Source organism: Podarcis erhardii, assembly GCF_964252035.2.
Source record: "Podarcis erhardii genome assembly, chromosome: 14".
Lineage (NCBI taxonomy): Eukaryota > Metazoa > Chordata > Lepidosauria > Squamata > Lacertidae > Podarcis > Podarcis erhardii.
This window is the reverse complement of record NC_138503.1, coordinates 16,457,971-16,479,984: the sequence shown is the minus strand read 5'-3', so window position 1 is coordinate 16,479,984 and position 22,014 is coordinate 16,457,971. Positions and strand designations below refer to the sequence as shown.

Here is a 22,014-nt window from a genome sequence, read left to right as displayed (position 1 = left end):
ATGACTTCCTATTGCTCTCCGGAAGAATTTTACAGAATAAACATGGCTGCCCCATTCAAGAACATAACAGGCAAGTGTGGTGGCCCCTTACTAGAGCCTAGGGATGCTGAAGAAATTAAGTTCTGTTCCCATTTCAATGCAAACTTAAGTTTGCATTCCGAAAAGAAGACATGAACCAAAATACATCTATCCTTCAAAATTTGCACTTCTCTGAATTTTGCAATTCAGTTCTCCAATCAAAAATTGTTTTATATACAGTGGTACCTCGGGTTACATACGCTTCAGGTTACATACACTTCAAGTTACAGACTCTGCTAACCCAGAAATATTACCTCAGGTTAAGAACTTTGCTTCAGGATGAGAACAGAAATCGTGCTCCAGCGGCGCGGTGGCAGCGGGAGGCCCCATTAACTAAAGTGGTGCTTCAGGTTAAGAACAGTTTCAGGTTAAGAACGGACCTCCGGAACAAATTAAGTACTTAACCCGAGGTACCACTGTAGGCTGTTTCTACCTTCTTAATGCAAGAAAGCATGCAAGAAAATTTTCATATATTAGTGAAGTAACATACAAAAATGCATTGTGTTAGGAGAAATTGCATACAAATAATGCACTTAAGGGAAATGTGAACTAAAACAGGAAAACTTTCTTGAGGACACACACATGTGTGTGTGTGTGTGTGTGTGTGTGCGCACAAAGTGATGAAGAACTAAACTTAAATCTGGAAAACTGAGAGAAATAAAACTGACAGGTTTATCCATCCACACTAGAGGTTAGTATGGTGGCCCCTTACTGGACCTGGGCTCTGGGGCTGTAGTCTCAGGAATTTGTGGTTCATGCAGTCTCCTCCATCTCATTCCTAAAGGTCTCTGCCATCCTGGCCATGAGGACCCCTGGGTCAGCAGCAGTGCACAAGCCCTGTGCTTCCTCCATCTGGACAATTGGTCCCTCAGACCCTGAGCCAGTGTCACTGCTGGACTCAGGGCTCAGGAAACCACAGCAAATAAAAAACATGTAGCTTGGTATCTTAGACAACAGCTCCTTCCACACAAGCTGATGTCAACCTAAGAGGGTTCCTCACCTATGCAAAATCCACTTGGCAAACATTCCACCATCTCAGCTATAGCAGCAAAACAGTGAGGTCCTCCAAAAGTTATACGATGCTATTATTTTAGGTTGATTATTAGGACAACCTTACAAATACTGATTTCTGAATGCTTTTTGGAATTTGAAGCTTTTTCTTTGTAATCTGTGCCTCCTTCTTTGTTTAATTAAGGTTTTTCTATTCTTTTGTTGGGTTTGCGGAGAGGGGAAATTGTGGTTTTCATTGGTGTTATTGCACACCACTTTGCGTGTCACACAGTAGACAAATTTTAAAGACCTGTGTTAAGTGAGTAGCACTCCTCCAGTCCCATTAGCTGTCCACGAGGTAAACACAGAACTGCAGATAGTTTTCCCATTGAAACAGTTCTGGTACTTTAACATACATGCATGATAGATATAGATATAAATGACTTTTAAAGGTTGTGATTTACAAACAGGGTAAGCTAACAGGATGTTTGAAAGGCCCACGAGACTCACAACACTAAACAAAATGCATTTTCCTGGTAATTTAATTGCTCTCTCATTTTCAAGGCTATTCCCACTGGAGATGTAAATACACATTAAAACAAACTTGTGGAATTGAAATTGCATTTACAGCTTTCTTTCAGTAAAATACTATCTGCTGCAAAAACACACAAAGCCACGCATTTCAGCAGCATATTGAAGTGTTTCAGTCATATATTTACCCAGGCCTAACTAAGACAACAAGCTGGAAAACCAAGGAAATATAATGACCATTTGTCATCTACAGGATGTTTGGAGGACCTCTGCACTCCTGATCTCCTAAATGGACCCTTCCCCTACTTACTTTGCTGCCCTTTATGGCTGTCACAGCCTTCCAACACAACTACACAATGCCATCCTTTCCCCGCCTCAAAGCTTGCATTCAAAACCCTCAGGACCATGCAAAGCTGAGTCCAAGGATACTTCCAGACTGGAATTACTTTGAGGGTGGAATTAAGCTGATATCAATTGCAGCCCTTTTTGGTCAGGGATCGTCTGGCCACAGTGGTCCATGCAATGGTAACCTCAAGACTGGCCTACTCCCGTGTAGGACTACTCTTGAGCCCGCTCCCGAGGCTCCATCTGGTACAAAATGCTGCACCGGAACGTTGATGGGGACAGACTATCACCAGCATACACCTCCAGTGCTCAAAAGATTACACTGGCTGCCCATAGGCTACTGGGCCATGTTCAAGGTTCCGGTATCGATTTACAATGTTGTTAGCTTGGGTCCAGGATGCTTCAAGGGCCGCCTAATAACCCTCTCAGATCGCTGAGGTGTTCCAGCGAGTCACAGTTAGTAGTCCCCCATGGCTCAGTTGCACTGGTGGTATCCAACCATTGAGTATTGTGGACCCAATTTTATGGAACTCCCGTTGAGATCCGACAGGCCCCCTCCCTGCTGAATCTCCACAGAGCCTCCAAGTGTCCCTATTTTCCAGGGACAATCTCAGATTATCCTGGTTTCTGATTTGATCCCGGAATGTCCTGCTTTTCCTCAGGATGTCCCTATCTTCATTGGAGAAATGTTGGAGGGTATGGAGCTATGAGACCTCTGAGCCAAGGATATGTCAGTGGTTTTCAACCAGTGTGCCATGGCACCCTGGGTTGCCTTGAAGGATGGTCAGGGGCACCACGAGCAACACTGGCCTCTGTACCTCTTTCCTTCCCTCCCTCTTCTGATGCCCACTCATGTCTCTTTGGGGGAGGGGTGAGTTCAGAGACCATGGGCAGCAGCAGCGGCTGCCCAGAGGATTCTTAAGGAGAGAAGGCTGAGGGAAACCTTCACAAGGGAGGGTGTTCGAAAAAGGGTGAGAGGCTGCCAGCTCTGCAGGCAAGGGTGACATAACTGGGCTCCTGAGCCCCACAGGGGTGCCGCAGAAAGAATGTAATTTGTCAAGGGAGCCATGGACTCAAAAAGATTGAAAACCTCTGATATAAATAACTAGAAGACATCTGAAGGCAGCCCTGTATAAGGAAGCTTTTTAATGTTTTATTATGTTTTTAAATTTGTTAGAAGCCGCCCAGAGTGGCTGCGGCAACTCAGTCAGATGGGCAGGGTATAAATAATAAAATTGTTGTTGTTAATGGAATAGGACAGTCCTATTTTCATCAGAGAAATGTTGGAGGGTATGTCTCCAGTGCTTGCCAAATACTTTTTTTTTTTATTCCTGAAGGCACTTTAATTTAAGTCTGGTTTTATAACTGATTCCTACCCTTTTCTTGTATTGTGTTTCTTTGAACCACTTAGAGCTGATCGTAGTTTATAAATTGATTAAATAAATTGCATAGGGGCAAATTCGGTTTGCACGATTAAAGTGGAGTTCAGCTCTCTCGCGCAGCCAACCTGCTTCCAAAAAACCCCACACATAACAGACGTCTTGTGGGAAAGAATGTGCTGCAGTGATGTTCTGGAAAGTGTGGGATCTTCATGTTACACTTATGCAAGTGGTATGGCCCCTTTATTATTTTAAGCACATATGCCACACATACAAAAATAGCTATGACCATGTTAGATTTTATTTTCATTTGGATGTTTGTCTTTATCTTATAAATTGTTTTGTGCAATCATAATAGAAAAAGTAACACAATATACATGAGGGAATACACGGATTTCCCTAACCTATGTCGGTTCCCTAAAAATGTTCATCTTGCAATTCCACTGTTCGATCTGTGCAATAACCCACAGTTGTTGTGCTACTACTGTCAGCCAGCCAACACATTCAGAAAAGCAATATAAGGTTTTTGGACGATTCTGGGTGGGAAAAAGAAGCTAGAAACAACTTTAAAAATGCAAATAGTTCTTCACCTTTAAAAACCAGGTGCCTGTATATTTTAGGCAGAATCTTGCTCAAAAATTCAACGTAACTGCCTTTGTTACGCACGTACCAAGACCTCAGAATCACACTTAAACCTTCTGCAGCTGCAGTTGAGTGTTATACCAATAACAGAATACCATACCTGGAAAATGAATGAAAGGGTGGGAGAAACAAACTCAAGTTGCCTAGACTGAGTCCGGAAAAATCCATCTCAATACATCCGAAGTGGGTGTTATTCACATTAGCCTCTCACCTCTTAGTGGCAAGAGCATGACCCGGAGAATTTACAACACAACTTTTAAAAAAACACAACAGAACAATAAAAGCCTTTTTGGAAGGCGGCTCAGTTCACAACGCATCAGCCAAACGGGAGAAAAGCCAAGATTTCTGCAACCTTGTGAAGGCTTCCACAAGGTGCAAGCCAAGAAACATTTACTGTAGAGCTGAGCCCCAAGAGAACCCTCTGCCTTATATTTTTGCGTACCTGCATCTCCCTGTAACATTATTATCAGCCGGATTTTATTTTGCATTAAAGCACTCAAAACCAGTGGAATGCAAGGCGCCACATGTGCAAGATGTCCAGGAAGACAACTTCCTTTACTTCTGAGCTGACACATACACATAGCAGTAGACGGTGTGGCCAAACGATGGCTTATGAGTCACTTGCAAGACATTCCATCTCGCCCCGTTCCTTTAAACATGACTCCCAGGCAGCTCAAGAAAGGATCCGCCAGCTGTCCTAGATCCTTATAGCTGTATCTTGGTCTTCCTTAGGTTGTGTTTTAATGTGCATTGATGCCAGTTGTCAGCCACCTTTGAAGGATATGTATCCTTAAAGGCAGAAGCCAGTGTGGCGTAATGGTTAGAATGCAGGACCAGGACCTGGGAGGCCAGGGTTCAAATCCCCACTACTCCATGAAGCTCACTGGGTGACCTGCGGCTAAGCACTGTCTTTCTCAGCCTAAATGAGGGTTGTTGTGGGGATAACATGGGGAAGAGAAGGACATGTAGGCTAGAAATGCAGTAAGAAAATATTAAAATAATTGAACTAAAGCCGTGTTAAGGAAAGTGAAAAAGGGGTTAATTCTCCATGAGTTTGCGCCGCAGTGCAGCTGCAGGCATCTTGTGGCTGTCTTATCTGTATTGCTGCGTAACACTGGGTAGAAAAGGACTCAAGTTACAGCATTCATTGCTTGGGAGTACAGAAGAGTCTGATGGAAACATGGAGATTATTGGAACGACCCTGTGAAAACGTGGAAGACTTTGTGAAGGAAGACCTCGCCAGAGGGATATTGGACAACTTGCAAGACTTCTGGACTCAGGGAAGTCTGGCAGTTGTAGGAGTTTGTTAGCAACTGGACTTTGCACTTCCTGTGTGGACTTTGTCTTAGCAAGGACTTTAAGCTGGGACCCTCTCTGGGCTCAGAGAGTGAAAACTTCTTGTAGCAACTGCAAATTGTGTGTGTATATATATATAGCGTGTGTGTTTGTGTTTGCCAGGTAAATATTATCTCTACTACACAGTTGTTTCCTGTGGTGAGCTTAACCGCTCAAATAAACTTCTCTGGTGCACACCCAACACCCAACAAGCTGGGCCAACAACAGGCATCCCTGGGAACTAGTTGTCTAGAGGCAGAAGAGAGATCATTTACAAAGCCCAAAATGGACTTAAAGCAACATCTGTGGGTCACATAAGTTCTGCATCTATAAGAATGGGGGGGGGGTGCAGATAAGACAAGACAGGAGTTTGCCCAACAGTCCAGAGCTCAGTAGTAGAGTATAAACTTTGCACATGGCAGAAGGTTGCAAAGTGCAGTCTAATGGTTAGAGCATCTGACTATGACCAGGGTTTGAATCCCCACTTGGCTGTGAAGCTCACCAGGTGACCTTGGGCTAGTCCTTGTCTTTCAGCCTGTCCTACCACACAGGGTAGTTGCGAGGACAAAATGGAGAGGGGAGAACCATGTACACCACTTTGAGTTCCTTGGAGGAAAAGGTGGTATATAAATGTTATATATAAATCCCTGGCATCTCCAGATCAAAGAATGAAGGTGTAAGCAGGTGATGTGCAATACTGCTACAGTGGTACCTCAGGTTAAGTACTTAATTTGTTCCGGAGGTCCATTCTTAACCTGAAACTGTTGTTAACCTGAAGCACCACTTTAGCTAATGGGGCCTCCTGCTGCTGCCGTGCTGCCAGAGCACAATTTCTGTTCTCATCCTGAAACAAAGTACTTAACCCGAGGTAATATTTCTGGGTCAGTGGAGTCTGTAACCTGAAGCGTATGCAACCTGAAGCGTATGTAACCTGAGGTACCACTGTACTGGAGAGCTACTACCAGTCAGAACTGATGGGCTAGATCAGGGATGAGGGACCAGCAGCCCTCCAGATGTTGCTAGACTACAGTTCCCATAATTCCTGAGCAGTGATCATGCTGGCTGGGGCTGATGGGAATTCAACAATATCTGAGGGCCAGAAGTTCTCCATCCTTGGGTTAGATGGACAAACAGGTTGACATATTAGGCAGCCTCCTATGTATCTATTGGCTGGGTCCCAGGAATGGCCATCCGTCAGGGAATCTTAGCAGGGGATTGGACTAGATGACCATTTGGGTCCCTTCCAACTCTGCAATCATATGGTAAGCTGGAGATATTGGCTTGTTGCCTGTGGCCACCAGCTTACCCTTCAGCCTTGGGGGTCTAACATGGAAGGGGTTATAAATATTTCCCAGCCAAACAGGGGCAGTCAGCACAGCACCCTCCAGATGTTCTTGGACTCCCACTCCCATGAGCCTCAGGAATTATGGGAGTTGTAGTCCACACCATCTGGAAGCTGGGCTAAGGTGTCTGCTTATAGGCGCAAAGTCGAAGTGCCAAGAGAACTAGTATCGTACATACATGGGAAGCTTGGTTTTTGTTTTTTAAGAACTTCTTGAGGTTTACAAGGCATGTGAAAGTTCTGGGTGTGCCTCTGGAGTGTAGAACTTTGGCTGCTGCTTGCAAGAAGCATGTATGTTAACAACAGGAGAAAACATCCTAAAATCACTTCTACTAACCATCCAGATTTTTGGCAGAGGAAAGAGAAGTACAGCCTGATTTCCGCCCATAAACAAAATCTCCACTTACTTAGCCCTAGAAAGCAGCATTATTAAACAACGAGGATCGCCCACATTGACAGTAATGGCAACGGTTAGCATGCATCAGCTATGGGGTAATTACCATCTTAAGAGCGCTTTGAACATTGTTTTACAGTTCAGCTGGGCTAACTTGCATTCAGCGAGTTTCTAAGCTGTCCGGAAGCATGACAAACCCAAGGATTTCTGGAAACCAGATTCTTCTAGTCAGCTTTTCAAATGTTGTTTTACTATTCTTGCTACAACATTAAATATAAATCAAACACAGATACAATTCCTCTTCTCAGTTTATATTAATGTTCTTTTGCAATTGTGATTTAAACAACCATTTTTTTTAAAGTGCATTTATTCAATAAACAATCACTTCACCAAGCATTTGTTTGCAGGGAGATTATATGATGTTAGCTATGTAATGAGCATTAATTCTAATTTGTTTGCCACAGGTTAAATGACAGTTGAGTCAAAGCAGGTGTTAATTCCATGCTTTCCAGTGCATTGTGCTATCACTTTTCTTATCACAAAAAGGGATCTTTGGGGGAAGTGGGTTTGATGTACAAACTTCCCAACCACCAATATTTGTGCAATGTGAATTTGCTGCGATGGGATAGCAACAATCTGGGTGTACCCTATGTGGCCAGCACAGACACACCATCCATCACAAACTTGCATGTGGGGGCTTGCAATTTGGTCCAGAACACACTGCACATAAGTACTGTCACAATGAAATTAGTAAGAAATAATTATCCAGGAGTTGGTCTGTATGCACCCATTATTGTTGGCTGGTTTGCAACCCCAATGCCTGGATCTGATTTCAGATTTACATCTGGAAAATGTCATTCTCATAAGACAGTGAACAGTACATGCCTGGAATGGAGAACCTGTGGTCCACTGCTGGACAATGACTCCAGCTGGCAATGATGGGAGTTGGAATCCAACAACATCTGGAGGGCTACAGGTAAACTAACCACTGGGCTTCAGGCTTGATGACCTTCTGTCTATATCAGACATGGCCAAACTTGGCCCTCCAGCTGTTTTGGGACTACAATTCCCTGACCACTGGTCCTGTTAGCTAGGAATGATGGGAGTTGTAGTCCCAAAACAGCTGGAGGGCCAAGTTTGGCCATGCCTGGTCTATATAAAGTCAGCTCCTGTGTTCCTCTCATGCTCAGGACTGAAACAGATATATTGGTGGCAGATTCAAGCCAATCATGTTGGAAAAGCTTTATCTTAAGATAATTCTTATTTATTCCAATTTATTCTAAGAATGCTACAACTCTCAAGGAAATAGTGACTGAGGGAAGAGGAATAAAATGCTGAGGCAAACAACCTATTCTTGCTATCACTGGTTCTCAGTGTTGTTATTTTGATCAAAGCATTTAGACAATATAAACAAGCATGTTAGCATAAAACTAATTTTAAAAGCAGTACTACTTGACTTTCTAATATCCTTGTTTTTTTTCTATCCCAGCAAACTGGGGAAAGCAGCTGTTTGGATCCCAAGAATACTAATTTTAAAAGCTGCCATTAGTCATAAAGCAACTGCAGGAACTTGCATCAGCTTTGCGGTAATGCTGTCACTGAATAGCCATGTCAGAGATAAAACCAAACATTTCATTGAACAGTACGCTTGGCAGATTCGTAAGCATCTCTCCTTTGGGGAGGTTTCTAATCTGGCTTTTAAAGTCTACACAGAAGCATAGGTTGGAAGACAAAACCACCATTTTACCTCAGAGCTTTCAATTTGAACCCACCATTTTACCTCAGAATTTAGAGCTTTTAACACAAAACCACCATTCTACCTCAGAATTATCGCAATCTTCATTGTTGTTGGCAGTTCTAACCAGCGGCGTAGCTGGGGGGGCAGGGGGGGCTCACTGGGCGCCACTCACCCAGCAGGCGACACTTACTGTGGGGCCTGCAGCATGCCCAAGCCACATGTCTCTCCCAGGGGTGGCTCAGGCACCTTTTCCAGTGGCGTGGGGCCCGCGGTCATCCCCTGCCTCCTCTTCAGCCACCCTGCAGGCTAGCTACGCCTCTGGTTCTAACTGATCTTATAATCAGAAGGGGCGGGGGGGGGGGACGACAAGCAGCAAATCTTTTCTACAGGGAGATGAGAAGTACTAATCGTAATAATTTTATTGTTTAGCTATAAACCATAAGAAAGATGACTAGGGCCAGCTGAAGTAGATTAAGCCAACCCTGCCAAGTAATGCGTTTTTTAAAAATCCATATACTCAGGGAAGGTGTGCATGCAAATAAATATATCTGTGAAAATAATGCACAAAAATGCATTAAATAAACACGTGCTTTAGAAAAGTGTGTCAGTGAGGAAAACAACATCCAAACATGTGTTTATTAGAAGAAATTCACACTAAAAAGCTGATAAACTTTCATTACGGCTCGGGGTGTGTGTGTCACAAACTGATGAAGAAACGTAGAGAATTGAATTTTAGATCTAGAAAAATGAGCAACCTATATTCACAGATTCTCCCATTTCCAGTCTGATGTACCATTTAAAGGCAGAAATTTGTTTAAACCATTTCCACCCTGCTCCTTGTCCGAGAAGGTTCCCAGCATCGCTTACAAATCAGCACAGTCCCTACCTACCCCTCAGGCTCACAACCTGAATATACAAAAGGAGATGGGGAGAGAGAAAACAAGAAAACTCAGGCACCCAAATTCTCCATATTAAAATGCATTGCAATCCTAACCATGTCTACTCACAGAAGTAAGCCCCCTTGAATCCGATGGGGCTTACTCCCAGGTGAGAAGGGTTAGGATTGCAGCCAAGGTTCTTATAATAACCAGACGAGATCTGGAAATGGCCAAATATTTATCTTTTAACATTGGGTTGAATCCAGATGAGGGAAAGCCTTCTTACATGTGGAAGGTGTCTTACGCTCACCCAACAGCTGCTTTAGGCCTAATACCAGAGAGTTGCATGAGAAAGTTGCTCTGCTTTATGAAATGTGAGACCTGCTACAGAGCCTGTTGTTCAAATTGCTAGCACTTGAGCAGGGGTAGCAAATGTTGTGCCCTCCTCATATTGTGGACTGCAACTCCCATTATTTGCCATGCTGGCAGGGGATGATGGGAATTGTCTATGACATTGGTGGGAAAGCAACACACAAGATTTGCTAACCCTGGGTTTGCATGAGAGAATTAGCAACTGCTTTCCTTCAACTCACTGTTCCTTCTGTCCAACCCACGATATATTTAACCAGGGCATGGGGAGTGCTGTGACATTTGGATCTGCCAACACAGGCCACAGAAAAGTCTTAATCTGACCTTGGATTTAGCTGTCTAGTCTGTGGCCTTCCATAGATACGTGCGGCAAGGCTAACTTCTGCTTTGAAGGGTCTGTGGGCAAAGCATTCCCTCATTCCTCAGTGGCTCTGGAGGGTTTACCTGCTGGTAGCACCAGAAGCACTGTGTTGGGAGTCTGAGCCTAGTCGCCATTTTAATTTCCCACAATGCCTAAGAGCGACAACATGCCAGGGGAAGTGAAATTGTGTGACGTTAAAAATGGCCGCCCAGCTTAGCCGCCCGGTGCTTGTTCACAGCACTGGGCTAGCAAAAAAAATAAAAATGGAAGTGGGCACCAGCGGTGGGTCCTGTCAGCTGCGTAAGGGTGCCAGGTGCTGATCCCAGCCCTGTTATATGGACTAGTGGGCAGGGGCGGAGGAAGGGGGCGCAGTGGGTGTGAACCACCCCAGGTGTCACCACTGGGGGGGGGTGACAAATTGCTGGGCAGTACTCACCGCAGGGCCTGCAGCACGCTCGAGCCACGCATCTGTTGGGAAACTGTGTACGTGCAGCTACTCACACAGAGTCAATTAAGGTTTCTCAGACAGCCAGAAGGCAATCTGAAGGAGTAAGTCTACCTGGTGATAACAGAGACATGGAGACCGCTCCTTGATTGGTCAAGCTCTCTCAAGGAAGTGATAATGGCCTACTAACTAAATGTGTTAGTTCAGTGTTCAGAGTTCTGTGTGTCAGTGTAGGAGTTGTGAGTCGTGTCAGAGAGCAAAAGATCCATGTTCTGTTCCTGTAAATAGTCCACTGTATATAATAAACACCTAACTACAAGTTCCTGGTTCCTGCTTCTGCAGCCAAGTTGCCAATTGCTTCCGTGGATTCTGCGTGTACTCTGCTAGGTCTGGCTAAGGTCCTGCAACTAGTCAGAAAGTTTCGAAACACCAAATAGGTTTTACCAGTAGGTTATGGACTACAGATTGGTGCAGATTGGTTGCAGCAAGTTCTGAAGCAGTGGACGCCTGGGTCAACAGTCTCCCAGATTCCTAGCGTAGGAGTTGGCGAGGACTGGCCAGAGGTGATCAGCAGTAGCTGTGTCGTGTCGACGCCAGAAGCTGAACCGGCAAGACCTGCGCGTCCTGGGAGAGATGTGGTAGCTTGGGCGTGCGCAGGCCCCGCGCTGCCCAAACAGTCCACTTGCTGCCTCTCCCCCCCCCCCCCCCCCAGCTGAAGGGTGGCTGAGTGGGAGGAAGCAGGCACAACTCCTTGCAAGGCTATTGTACACGTTTGGACTCTAGACAGAGTTTTATCCAACATAGCAAGCTGACTTCTGCCACATCAGGCTATTTGTCCGCCTAGCACATCACTGCCTGCTCTGACTGGCAGCAGCTCTCCAGGGTCTCAGGCGAAAGGTTTTTCCCTGCTCCCAGGTCCTTTTGACTAGAGGCGCCAAGGATTGAACGTGGGACCTTCTGAGTTATGGCCAACTTCAGAAATCCAATCTCCATAGCATTTAAATGTCTGCCACTCAGGCCCCTCAAGATATCCCACATCGGGCAGCTTTCCTCGGCCCGCCTCTTGTTCCTACTCACGTGAAAGCTGGGGGAATAACTGGTGCTAGGTGTAGATGAATCTGTCGATTTTGGTTTTCTCGGTTTCTCATCTTTCCCATCGTAAATCCAGTTTTCCACATTGCAATTTTAAAACACACACATGAAAAATCACCAGCCTTTTTTGGTATGCATTCTGTATTTTTGCAAGCACAATTTCCTAACACAATGCCTTTTTGTGTGCCATTTTCACTAATATATGTACTTAAATGCACACTTGGACCTAGCTTATGCATTTTTGTGCACCTGACTTGGGCTGGAGAACTGCGCTGCAGAATCTAAAAAAGTGAGAATTTCCAAGGGTGGCTGGTGTGTTTCAGAAAGCACTAAGCGGGCAAGTTCGCCTTTAGGCGTGATTTAAATCAGATTTCTCCTCCTTCGCCCCTAGATGCTGCTATCAGCAATTGCTACTCAGCGATTTGTTATTAGTTATTTTAAGGACTGTGTTATTTTTATGCATTCTTCTCATCTAATACGGTTTTGCTGTAAACTGCCATGTGGCTTGTAAAAAAAAAAAAAAAGGCGGAATGTAAGTCATCTAAAGGAAGGATGGGAACAGCAACAACAAAAATTTCCTTTCCTATTACGGCTGCCTTTGATTCGAACACCAACAGCACGCTAGAGCGCGCAGCCCATCCCAGCGACTTGCCGGGATTTCCCCCTTTCGTCCGTAGGATTAATTCATCATCCTATCCACAAGCAGCTGCTGAGACTGCAACCCTCTTGCCTACCTGTAGATGGGCACAGATGGCGGTCACTGTGAACCAGGTGATCTCCCACGAGAGTCCTGTGGACTTGGCATAAGCCATTCTCCTCTTGCACCTTTAAGGGGGGGGGGAGAGAAGCTGTAAGCAAAAGAAGAAGGGAAAAAGTCAATGCACCCCGCCAGAATCTGAATGACTAAAGCAAACTGGGCAGTGAATACAACCCGGACTTTGGAAACGGTGCAACCATAACAGCCGAGGTTTGTGCTGGCCAGGAAAGCAGACTCACAGAGAACAGCATGATCGCAGCGTGGAGGCTGAGGTACTCCAATAAGGGCAGGAGGGTGGGGGAGCTGGCCAGAGGAGCAAAAGCCAGCTAGGTTTTTCTCTCGCTCACGAGTCAGTTTATCAAGCCTGCAACCTCCTTCCCCGTTATTCCCCCCTCCCTCCATTACCATATACGCACACAGGAGCCAAGAAGAAATTGAACCTTGCAAAGCTATTTCAACACTCTTCCTTTTTTTTTCCCCTGCCCTGCTTCCCAAGCCAAGGAACCCAACTCTGGGACTTTGGGATCCGTAATGCTTCCAGCCGTGTTGGCTACTCAGCCCCGTGGCAGAAAAGCGACAATCCTCACTCGCTTTGGGGAGGGGCCCCGCCGATTCGTGGATTAGAATACGAGGACTGTTAACTGTTTCCATGTAAAGGACAACGTTGAACCGCCAACCCTGCGGCATGGAAAAGCTCTTTGTGTGTAAAATCTCTGCAGATTTGAACCGCACGCAGAGGCTACTGGTTTTTACTGTCCCTTTCTTTCATCCAGGCTATTATTGCAATATGATAAAAGTTGGCCAACTTATCTGGCAACCACCCATGTTCTCAAGACCACAGGGTTTGCAATATCCCTGAGAAGAAGAAACATCATCTCCATGGGAAATCTTGGGCACCTAATTCTGTCAGCCTTCACTGGGGACAAATCACTCCTCCCAAGAAAAATCTCATCCTTCCTCTCACCTGCAGCCAGAATGTAGCCCTCGGGCTGAAATATGTCCCCCACCCCGCAGACTTGGACCAGCGAGAGCCAAGTACAAATCGCCATTCAGCCATTAAACTTTACTGAGTTGAGGACTCTCAGCCCAACCTACTTCACAGGGTTGTTTTGAAGATAAAACTCAGCTCCTGAGTATGTCACTCTGAGCTCCTGGGGGGAGGGGATATAAATGCAATAAATAATGGACGCAACAAGATCAAATTATCCTAAACAGGACAAGGGAAGCCAGGCTATAGTCTTTTGTACTCTAGTAACCTCTTGCTTAGACTACTGCAATGTGCTCTACTTGGGGCTGTTCTTGAAGACTGTTTGGGTGGATCCAATGGCTCAAAACCATATAATAATAGTCCTAAAAGATCTGTAAAGGTACCCCTGCCCGTACGGGCCAGTCGTGTCCGACTCTAGGGTTGTGCGCTCATCTCACTTTAGAGGCCGGGAGCCAGCGCTGTCCGGAGACACTTCCGGGTCACATGGCCAGCGTGACGAAGCTGCTCTGGCGAGCCAGCACCAGCGCAGCACACAGAAACACTGTTTACCTTCCCGCTATAAAGCGGTACCTATTTATCTACTTCCACTTAGGGGTGCTTTCAAAGTGCTAGGTGGGCAGGCGCTGGGACCGAAAGACAGGAGCTCACCCCGCCGCGTGGATTCGAACCGCCGACCATACGATCGGCAAGTCCTAGGCACTGAGGTTTTACCCACAGCGCCACCCGTGTCCCTCAAAAGACCTGTAAAAGGTAAAGGTAAAGGTACCCCTGCCCATACGGGCCAGTCTTCCCAGACTCTAGGGTTGTGCGCTCATCTCACTCTATAGACAGACACTTCCAGGTCACGTGGCCAGCGTGACAAGCTGCATCTGGCGAGCCAGCGCAGCACACGGAACGCTGTTTACCTTCCCGCTGGTAAGCAGTCCCTATTTATCTACTTGCACCCAGAGGTGCTTTCGAACTGCTAGGTTGGCAGGCGCTGGGACTGAACGACGGGAGCACACCCCGCCGCGGGGATTCGAACCGCCGACCATGCAATCAGCAAGTCCTAGGCACTGAGGTTTTATTTATTTTTTTTAAATAATTTTTATTAATTTTACAACACAAACAAAAAACAAACAAACATAACACGACTTCCCCATACCTCCCCTTCACTGCATCCTTGTTTTAAAATTTTTTAGCAATCCTTCATCCATTTTTATATTTAATTCTCTTTAAAAATTTTCTTAATCTTAAATTTTTACAGCTGTAATTCTTTATATCAAATCCCTTGACATCTTAACATTCCGAAATTTTACAACAGTTTTTAAGATAAATTTTAAATTTTTCCCAGTCCTCTTCCACTGTCTCTCTCCTCTGGTCACGAATTCTGCCGGTCATCTCTGCCAGTCCCATAAATTCAGTCACCTTGGTCTGCCATTCTTCCAGAGTAGGTAGTTCTTTAGTCTTCCAATACTTTGCCAAGAGAATTCTTGCTGCTGTTGTTGCATACATAAAAAATGTTCTATCTTTCTTTGGAATCATTTGGCCTACCATGCCCAAGAGAAAAGCCTCCGGTTTCTTTACAAATGTCCACTTAAGGATTTTCTTAATTTCATTATAGATCATTTCCCAGTAGGCCTTAATCTTCGGGCAGGTCCACCAAAGATGATAAAAAGTTCCTTCGCATTCATTACACTTCCAACAGTTGTTATTGGGCAAATGATATATCTTTGCAAGCTTGACTGGGGTCATGTACCATCTATAGATCATTTTCATTATATTCTCTTTTAAGGCACTACATGCCGTGAATTTAATACCTGTGGTCCATAACTGCTCCCAGTCAGCAAACATAATATCATGACCAATGTCTTGTGCCCACTTAATCATAGCTGATTTGACCGTTTCATCCTGTGTGTTCCATTTTAGCAGCAGATTATACATTCTAGACAGATTCTTAGTATTGGGTTCTAACAATTCTATTTCTAGCTTTGACCTCTCCTTCTGGAATCCTAGTTTCCTGTCCTGCTTAAATGTCTCATTAATCTGGTAATAATGTAACCAGTCTCGGACTTTAGGTTTTAATTTCTGGCACTGAGGTTTTACCCACAGCGCCACCCGCATCCCAAAAGACCTGTACTCACTGCCAATTTGTCACCAAGCTCAATTCAAGGTTTGGTTCTGTTATGCAAAGCCCTGAAAAGCCTGGCATTTGGCTACATGAAGGACTCATTTCTCTCCAACTACTGTCCTGCACGTAGTCTGAGATGCACTCAGGGGTCCTTTTAGTAGTTCCATCATTCAGCAAAATTCAGGGGTCTGTGACCTGCAAGAGGACTTCCTCCGTAAGAGCACCCAAGTTATGGAACAAGCATCCCCTAAAGATCCAGCTGGCATCAATGTTGTTGGTTTTTTGACACCAGATAAATACTTTCAGTTTGTATCCATCATCAATACTCAAAGAGTAGACTTGTTGACATTAACGGACCTGATTTAGGATTGTCAATTATAATGGATCTACTCTGAGTAAAACTTAGTTGGATACAGGCCTTTTGTGTCAAACATTTTGACTGATCTGCATAACCGGCCGGTGTTATATAATATGTTAACAGATGGTTGGATTTTAGTGATTTGCTGCTGTTTTATTGGCTTGTGATTGATGCTTTAATATTGCAACCCACCCCAAGGTCACGTGAGAAGGAATTATTTTTGAAAATAAAATACAATAAATGTGACTACATTAAAGAGGCTGCCAGATGCATCTCTCCAAGGCTCTACTCTCTCTTTGCCACCCAGTTAAAGCAACACCTGTTCCTCCAATAGCTGCCCCTCCCACTTGCACACTCACACACACATGCCAGTCTCAAAGATATCTCAGCACAGAAACAGATCTTTCCTGCCGCGCATATTGATAGTGCTATAGCCTATTTCCAAATAAGGGTTTCTAAAACGATGCCGGAATAGTGTTTAGATCTGCAGGGTGGTTATACACGGACCTCCCCGCCATGCTAATAACTCTCAGGCACTGTGTCTGTGCAGCCTGCCTGCACTCAGCAAACACTGTGTAGAGGTTTCAATCTTTTGTTCCTCCAGAGAAAGTGTATCTTCAGACCCAGGACCCACTTTTAACCCAAACATGCATTTGGGGACCCTTTTTCCTTAATATTTTACCCTATATTTGCACGGTGGTAGCGCTCTTGCAGCAACCCACGTCGGATCAGGCCACAACCCGTAGGCCGAAGAGCAGAGCTCTGGAGCCCATCCTCTGCACTCCCCTCTGAAAACATCCCACCACCTGCTTCGGACCATGTGAAAAGGTTGGCTGTCCAAATCCCAGCACGAAACCTGGGGGCAAAGCAGACCTTTGCCCTGGAGTGGCGAGCGAAGCTGAGAGGGCGCCTCTCACAAAGCTGCCAAGTCCCTTGTCGGCACCACTGAGCAAGCTAGCCAAAAGACAACACCACCCTTTCCTTCATCCCAGGCATGTCCAAAGTCTGATTCGGGGGCCTAATCCAGCCCCTGCAGAAGTCTATCTTCTGGGGTAAAATCCTTTAAAAAGCTCAACAACTTTGGTTGGCCCTCATGCATGTTCACTTCATCAAATCTGACCCTCTTTGAAAAAAGTTTGGGCACCCCTGCCTCATCCTAAAGGTCAGGCCCACGCACAAACACGTTTCCATAAACTTCCTCTCCTTAAGTCATAGCTGTCAACGTTTTCCCTTTTTTAAGGGACATTTCCTTATTCCGAATAGGATTCCTCGCAAGAAAAGGGAAAAGTCAACAGCTATGCCTTAAGTCCTTAAATTAATGGGAAAACAAGCTGCAGCTGCTCAGGGTTGATGGAGGGGACTCTGTGCAAGCTCAGAGACACCCTGCTTACCAAGCGCCCATCCAGGGTCCCACTCAGAGCCCCGCGCTAAATACCGTCTCAGGGTACAAGTGGAGCCCCGCGCGCGGCCCTCTGTTCGCGAGAGCGCCCTCTCACCAGCACCCCGCGCGCGCCTGTCCTGGGTGCAACTTCCGCGCAGCGCGCGCGGGCGCCAAACTCCGCACACGCGCGCTTTGGGGATACCTTTGCTCAACTTCGGGGCGCAAATCCCTGCGGCGTGGCCACCACCTCACGCGACGGCGTTTTCCCTCTCCCTCTCCTCAGGGGGAAGGGAGCAGGCGTGGACTCGGCGGCGGCGGCGGCGGAGGCAGCAAGGCGAAGCCTCTCCTCCTGTCAAAGCACCAGGGACGCCGACGCCGCATGCTTGCAAAGCGGAGCTGGCAGGCGAACAAGCGCCCGCCCTTCGAGCTTGGCTGGCTCTCTCCCTCCAGGCTCCTCCAGCCCACAAGCCCCGCCAGACCGACTTAGCCGAGGGCCTCGGAGGAAGTGGCGGAGAGAGCGAGGGCGCCGGCGCCGCCGCCACCGCCGCCGCCTCCTCCTCCCGCAGGGCAGCCCAAGCAGCGCGCAAGGCCAGGCGACGGCGCGCATCTCTTGGAGCTCCCGCGCCGCCACCTGCTCCGCCGCGCGCGCCCTGCAGGCAAAAGGCGCCTCGACGCGGGAAGGGGAGAGCCAATGGGATGCAAGGAGCGGGGGGAGAGTGCCTCTGCGCGCGTACAGAGTGCCTTTCTTTCATTCACGCACACCACTTGGAAAAACCACCCAGATAGCCTGGGTATTATTATTATTATTATTAATCAACCCAATCCTATTTCCAAGCCCAGGTTGTTGAGAGGGTTTGCAGGCCAATGGGATGCAAGGAGCGGGGGAAGAGTGCCTCTGCGCGCGTACAGAGTGCCTTTCTTTCATTCACGCACACCACTTGGAAAAACCACCCAGATAGCCTGGGTGTTTTTACTATTATTAATCAACCTAATCCTATTTCCAAGCCCAGGTTGTTGAGAGGGTTTGGGGCGATGCTCGGCGTTCTCCAAAAAGTCATGAACTTCTTTTTTTATACAAAACCTTACGGACTTGCAGTATTAAGCCCATAAGGTCTTCTACAACTTAGGTGGCTGGAAAGGCGAGGCTGCAGACAGCAAGCAGGAGGAGGCAAAAGGACCCGTTGCAGGCAAAAGCCAACTGCACCATTACAAAAGCAGCCTTGACAGTTACATGCCGACCCTTAGCACTCTCCCTAGTTAGCACTTTTTCATGGAAGCATGCCTAAAATTGCAGCCACGGTGAAGCATTCCCAAAATCGCCCTTCGATGGGCGGTGTGCACCGTAAATGTAATAAAAGCAACATCACTGAGCGACAGGCAGCAATAGTTATTCAAATCAGGCGGCCGCAATGTAGCCCTTTGAAATGCCTGCGCACAAGTGAAGCCAAACGGCTCAATCCGACTCACGCCTTTCGCTCGGAAGTCCCACTGCGTTCAATGAAGCTTAGCTCCTAGTAAACGTGTCTAGGATTGCAGCCTCGCCCTCGCTACATTTACCTGGGCGTAGGCCCCAGTGAACGCAGTAGGACTTGCTTCCGAGTAAACATCCTTCGGGCGGAGGCTGTGAAATTCTGCTTTGCACATTTCTGGCCTCTCCATACGGATACTTGAAACCCAGTGAACACAATGGTACTTACTCCGGATTAAAGTGCTCAGGATTGCAGCCTTTATAAATGCCCCCCACGTCTTCTATCTATCTATCTATCTATCTATCTATCTATCTATCTATCTATATATCAATTGGATGTATATCCAATTTCTGAGGCTGATTCGTTCCTACATAGACGTCAACCGGATGGGTGCAATATTAAATCACTATTTGCATGTGTAAATAAACTATCTCAGCTCTTACATCGAAAATGGAGCTTTGGTTCCGCTTACCATACACCCAGTGTTTGCCGCAGTCAGTTCACACGTTCAGCTGCCCGTTCTCAAATACACCGTAATCAAACAGAGAGAAATTAAATTCTATGTACTTGCATTCTATTATTTCCACCTCAAAAACAGGGAAGCATTGCGGAAGCGGAATTGTATACCTTCCCGGGCTGGTATTATGTCAAACGTATAATTAACTGGGGACCGGCTACTCTTTTTCCAAATGGCTAATTTTTGAGGATGTTTGCGCGCCACGTGGAATACGTGCAGCCTCCCCTATAGCTCATGAGAATGCGCGAAGGAACTCGACCGAGAAACCGAAGGCACATTCTGGCCGATGAAAGGTTTACACTTGCGTTAAAGCATCGCCTTAAGGAAGCTAGTATAAAACTGTCACGTGTGAATGCAAGTAGGTTGACCGGGATTCTCATAACTGTCTAGCATTCGAAAGGATCATCTTATCACGAAGAAAACTTATTAAGGGTAACTACTCCTTACCTGCCGCCGCCAGAGATGCGAGTCGTTTAGGAGAGGGAGGAGCAAACTTTCCTCCTCTCTACTGCATCAAAGGCAGCACAGAAGAGTCGGCGCCGCCCGTTGAGAAATACAGGCTTGCAAATTGATGCTTAAACCTTAGCCTTCCTTTGCAGGGCAAGCGGCGCCTTTACGCAAACCCCGTGCGCAGCCATAGATCTCCACGCGTCCTCCTCGCCTTCGAGGTGCGGTTACATCTATCAAACCTCGCCGCTTTCCTTATGCAGTGAACCCACCTCCTCGGGGAAATGTGTCCCCTTTTTGCTAGCAGATAACTCAATAGTGGGCTAAGGAAAGCCTGGAATGGTCACAGAATCAACAGAAAGCCAAAATGTCTTGCTATTCCATCCGTGCCACTGAAGTTAAAAATACGCACCGAGGAACTAAACATAACCTCGTGAAAGGGTTTGCTGAAATGTGATTGCGCCGTTTCCAACCTGTTGAAAATCAACTTAGATTTCTTCTATAGCTGGGAACGGCGCGCCCTCTAGTGGAAAATCTGGTAGAAGATACAGAGGAGGATATTGCGTACAGCACTTATTTGTACAAAACTAAACAGGATTCAGCTGTACTGTCTTATAATATTGCCTTTGCCCGGTTGCATTAATGAGAGAACCAACCTGGTAAAAAGAATCTTGTCGCACAATCTATTGCACATCTCCTCAGAAGTAACACCTACTGAGTTCAATCGGCCTTATTCCCAGGAAAGTGGAGTTACTTATCGGGGAGTAAGTAACCCTTTGGCTGCGTTGTCAGTCTTTGAGCTAATTGAATTAAACAGTTAAATCCACATAAATTTACATTGGAGCAAACCGTTAGTTCTGAAGAGGGGGGAGAGTTATAACCAGTTGATAAATCACTTAAATGTTACTAGCCAAATTTTGAACACTTGTAAGTCAAAAGACCCTTTAATGTATCTTAGAATTGTTCCGTTGGCTCCCAAAACATTGTTGTACAAGCTACAGCTATCTTTATATTAGGGAAAAGATGTACTAAGCTCTTAAACTACGTATTGTATATCTCCCATCTCTCTGTGGGAGGCTGGTTGTATTGCTCCTATTGAATCCACCCGCTCATGTAAATCTGGCCTTTTGGGAACCAGCTAATTATTAAGTCCTGGTGATACAGAATACAAAGCATAGGAAAAGAGGGAAGCCCACACAAACCTTTGAAAACAGAGCAGGTGCAAAGCAGGAAAAAAATTAAAAAGGCTGCTTATATGCTGGAGATAATAGGACTCAGAAAGTGTCATTGTATTCCTCCAGTGAGAATCCTGGTGTGTTTTTTTTGTGTGTGTGTTTTTTAAAGAAGGCTTGCATTAGAAGCAAACCATTTGCATCTATTTTCTGCAGTTACTGATTAACAAGCACAATCAAGTCAAGTTCTGCAAGCAGCGCTGCATGCGTGGTTCTCCGACTCCCTTTTATTCTGACAACACCCCTGTGAGGTAGGCAGGCAGGCAGACTGAGAGACTGACTGGGTTCGTGGCTCTGTAGGGGATTTGAACCCAGGTCCCCCAGGTCCTAGCCCAACACTCTAACCACAGCATCACACAGAGAACACAACAGTTCCTCCCCTACAAAAGGGCCAGGCAAGGGGGCAGTTTGGACCAATTACAATGTATGTGGAAGGGTCATAGCTCAGTGGTGGAACATCTGCTTTGCCTGAAGAAGGTCCAGGTTCAACCCCCTGTGTCTCCACGTACATAGGAAGCTGCCTTTCCACTGAGTTGAGCCCATTTAGCTCAGTCTACACTGACTGGCAGCAATTTTCCAGGATTTCAGACAGGGATATCTGAAGATGCTGGAGACTGAAGCTGGGACCTTTTCAAGGCATAGCCCTTGTTCCACCACTGAACTATGGCCCTTCCCCTGGCAGAGCCTTCCACCTGAAATCCTGGACAACCGCTGTGTTGTGTTACTGAGTTGAATAGGATCCAAAATGCAGCAGTCTGATTGGTCCTAGAATAATAGGATTCAGAATGCAGCAGTCTGATTGGTCCTAGAACAATAGGATCCAGAATGCAGCAGTC

At 46.1% G+C, this 22,014-nt stretch overlaps 1 protein-coding gene across 1 annotated transcript in view; it reads right to left on the bottom strand.

Moving 5' to 3' along the window:
* The window catches only part of ADAMTSL3 (ADAMTS like 3), a 285,901-nt gene extending 273,134 nt beyond the window's left edge, over positions 1–12,767 (bottom strand). The window contains exon 1 of the mRNA XM_081838660.1: positions 12,654–12,767. Within this exon, the coding sequence (XP_081694786.1) occupies positions 12,654–12,731 (78 nt within the window). The 5' untranslated portion in view covers positions 12,732–12,767. The remainder of the gene's footprint in view (positions 1–12,653) is intronic.
* Positions 12,768–22,014: the final 9,247 nt, after the last annotated feature.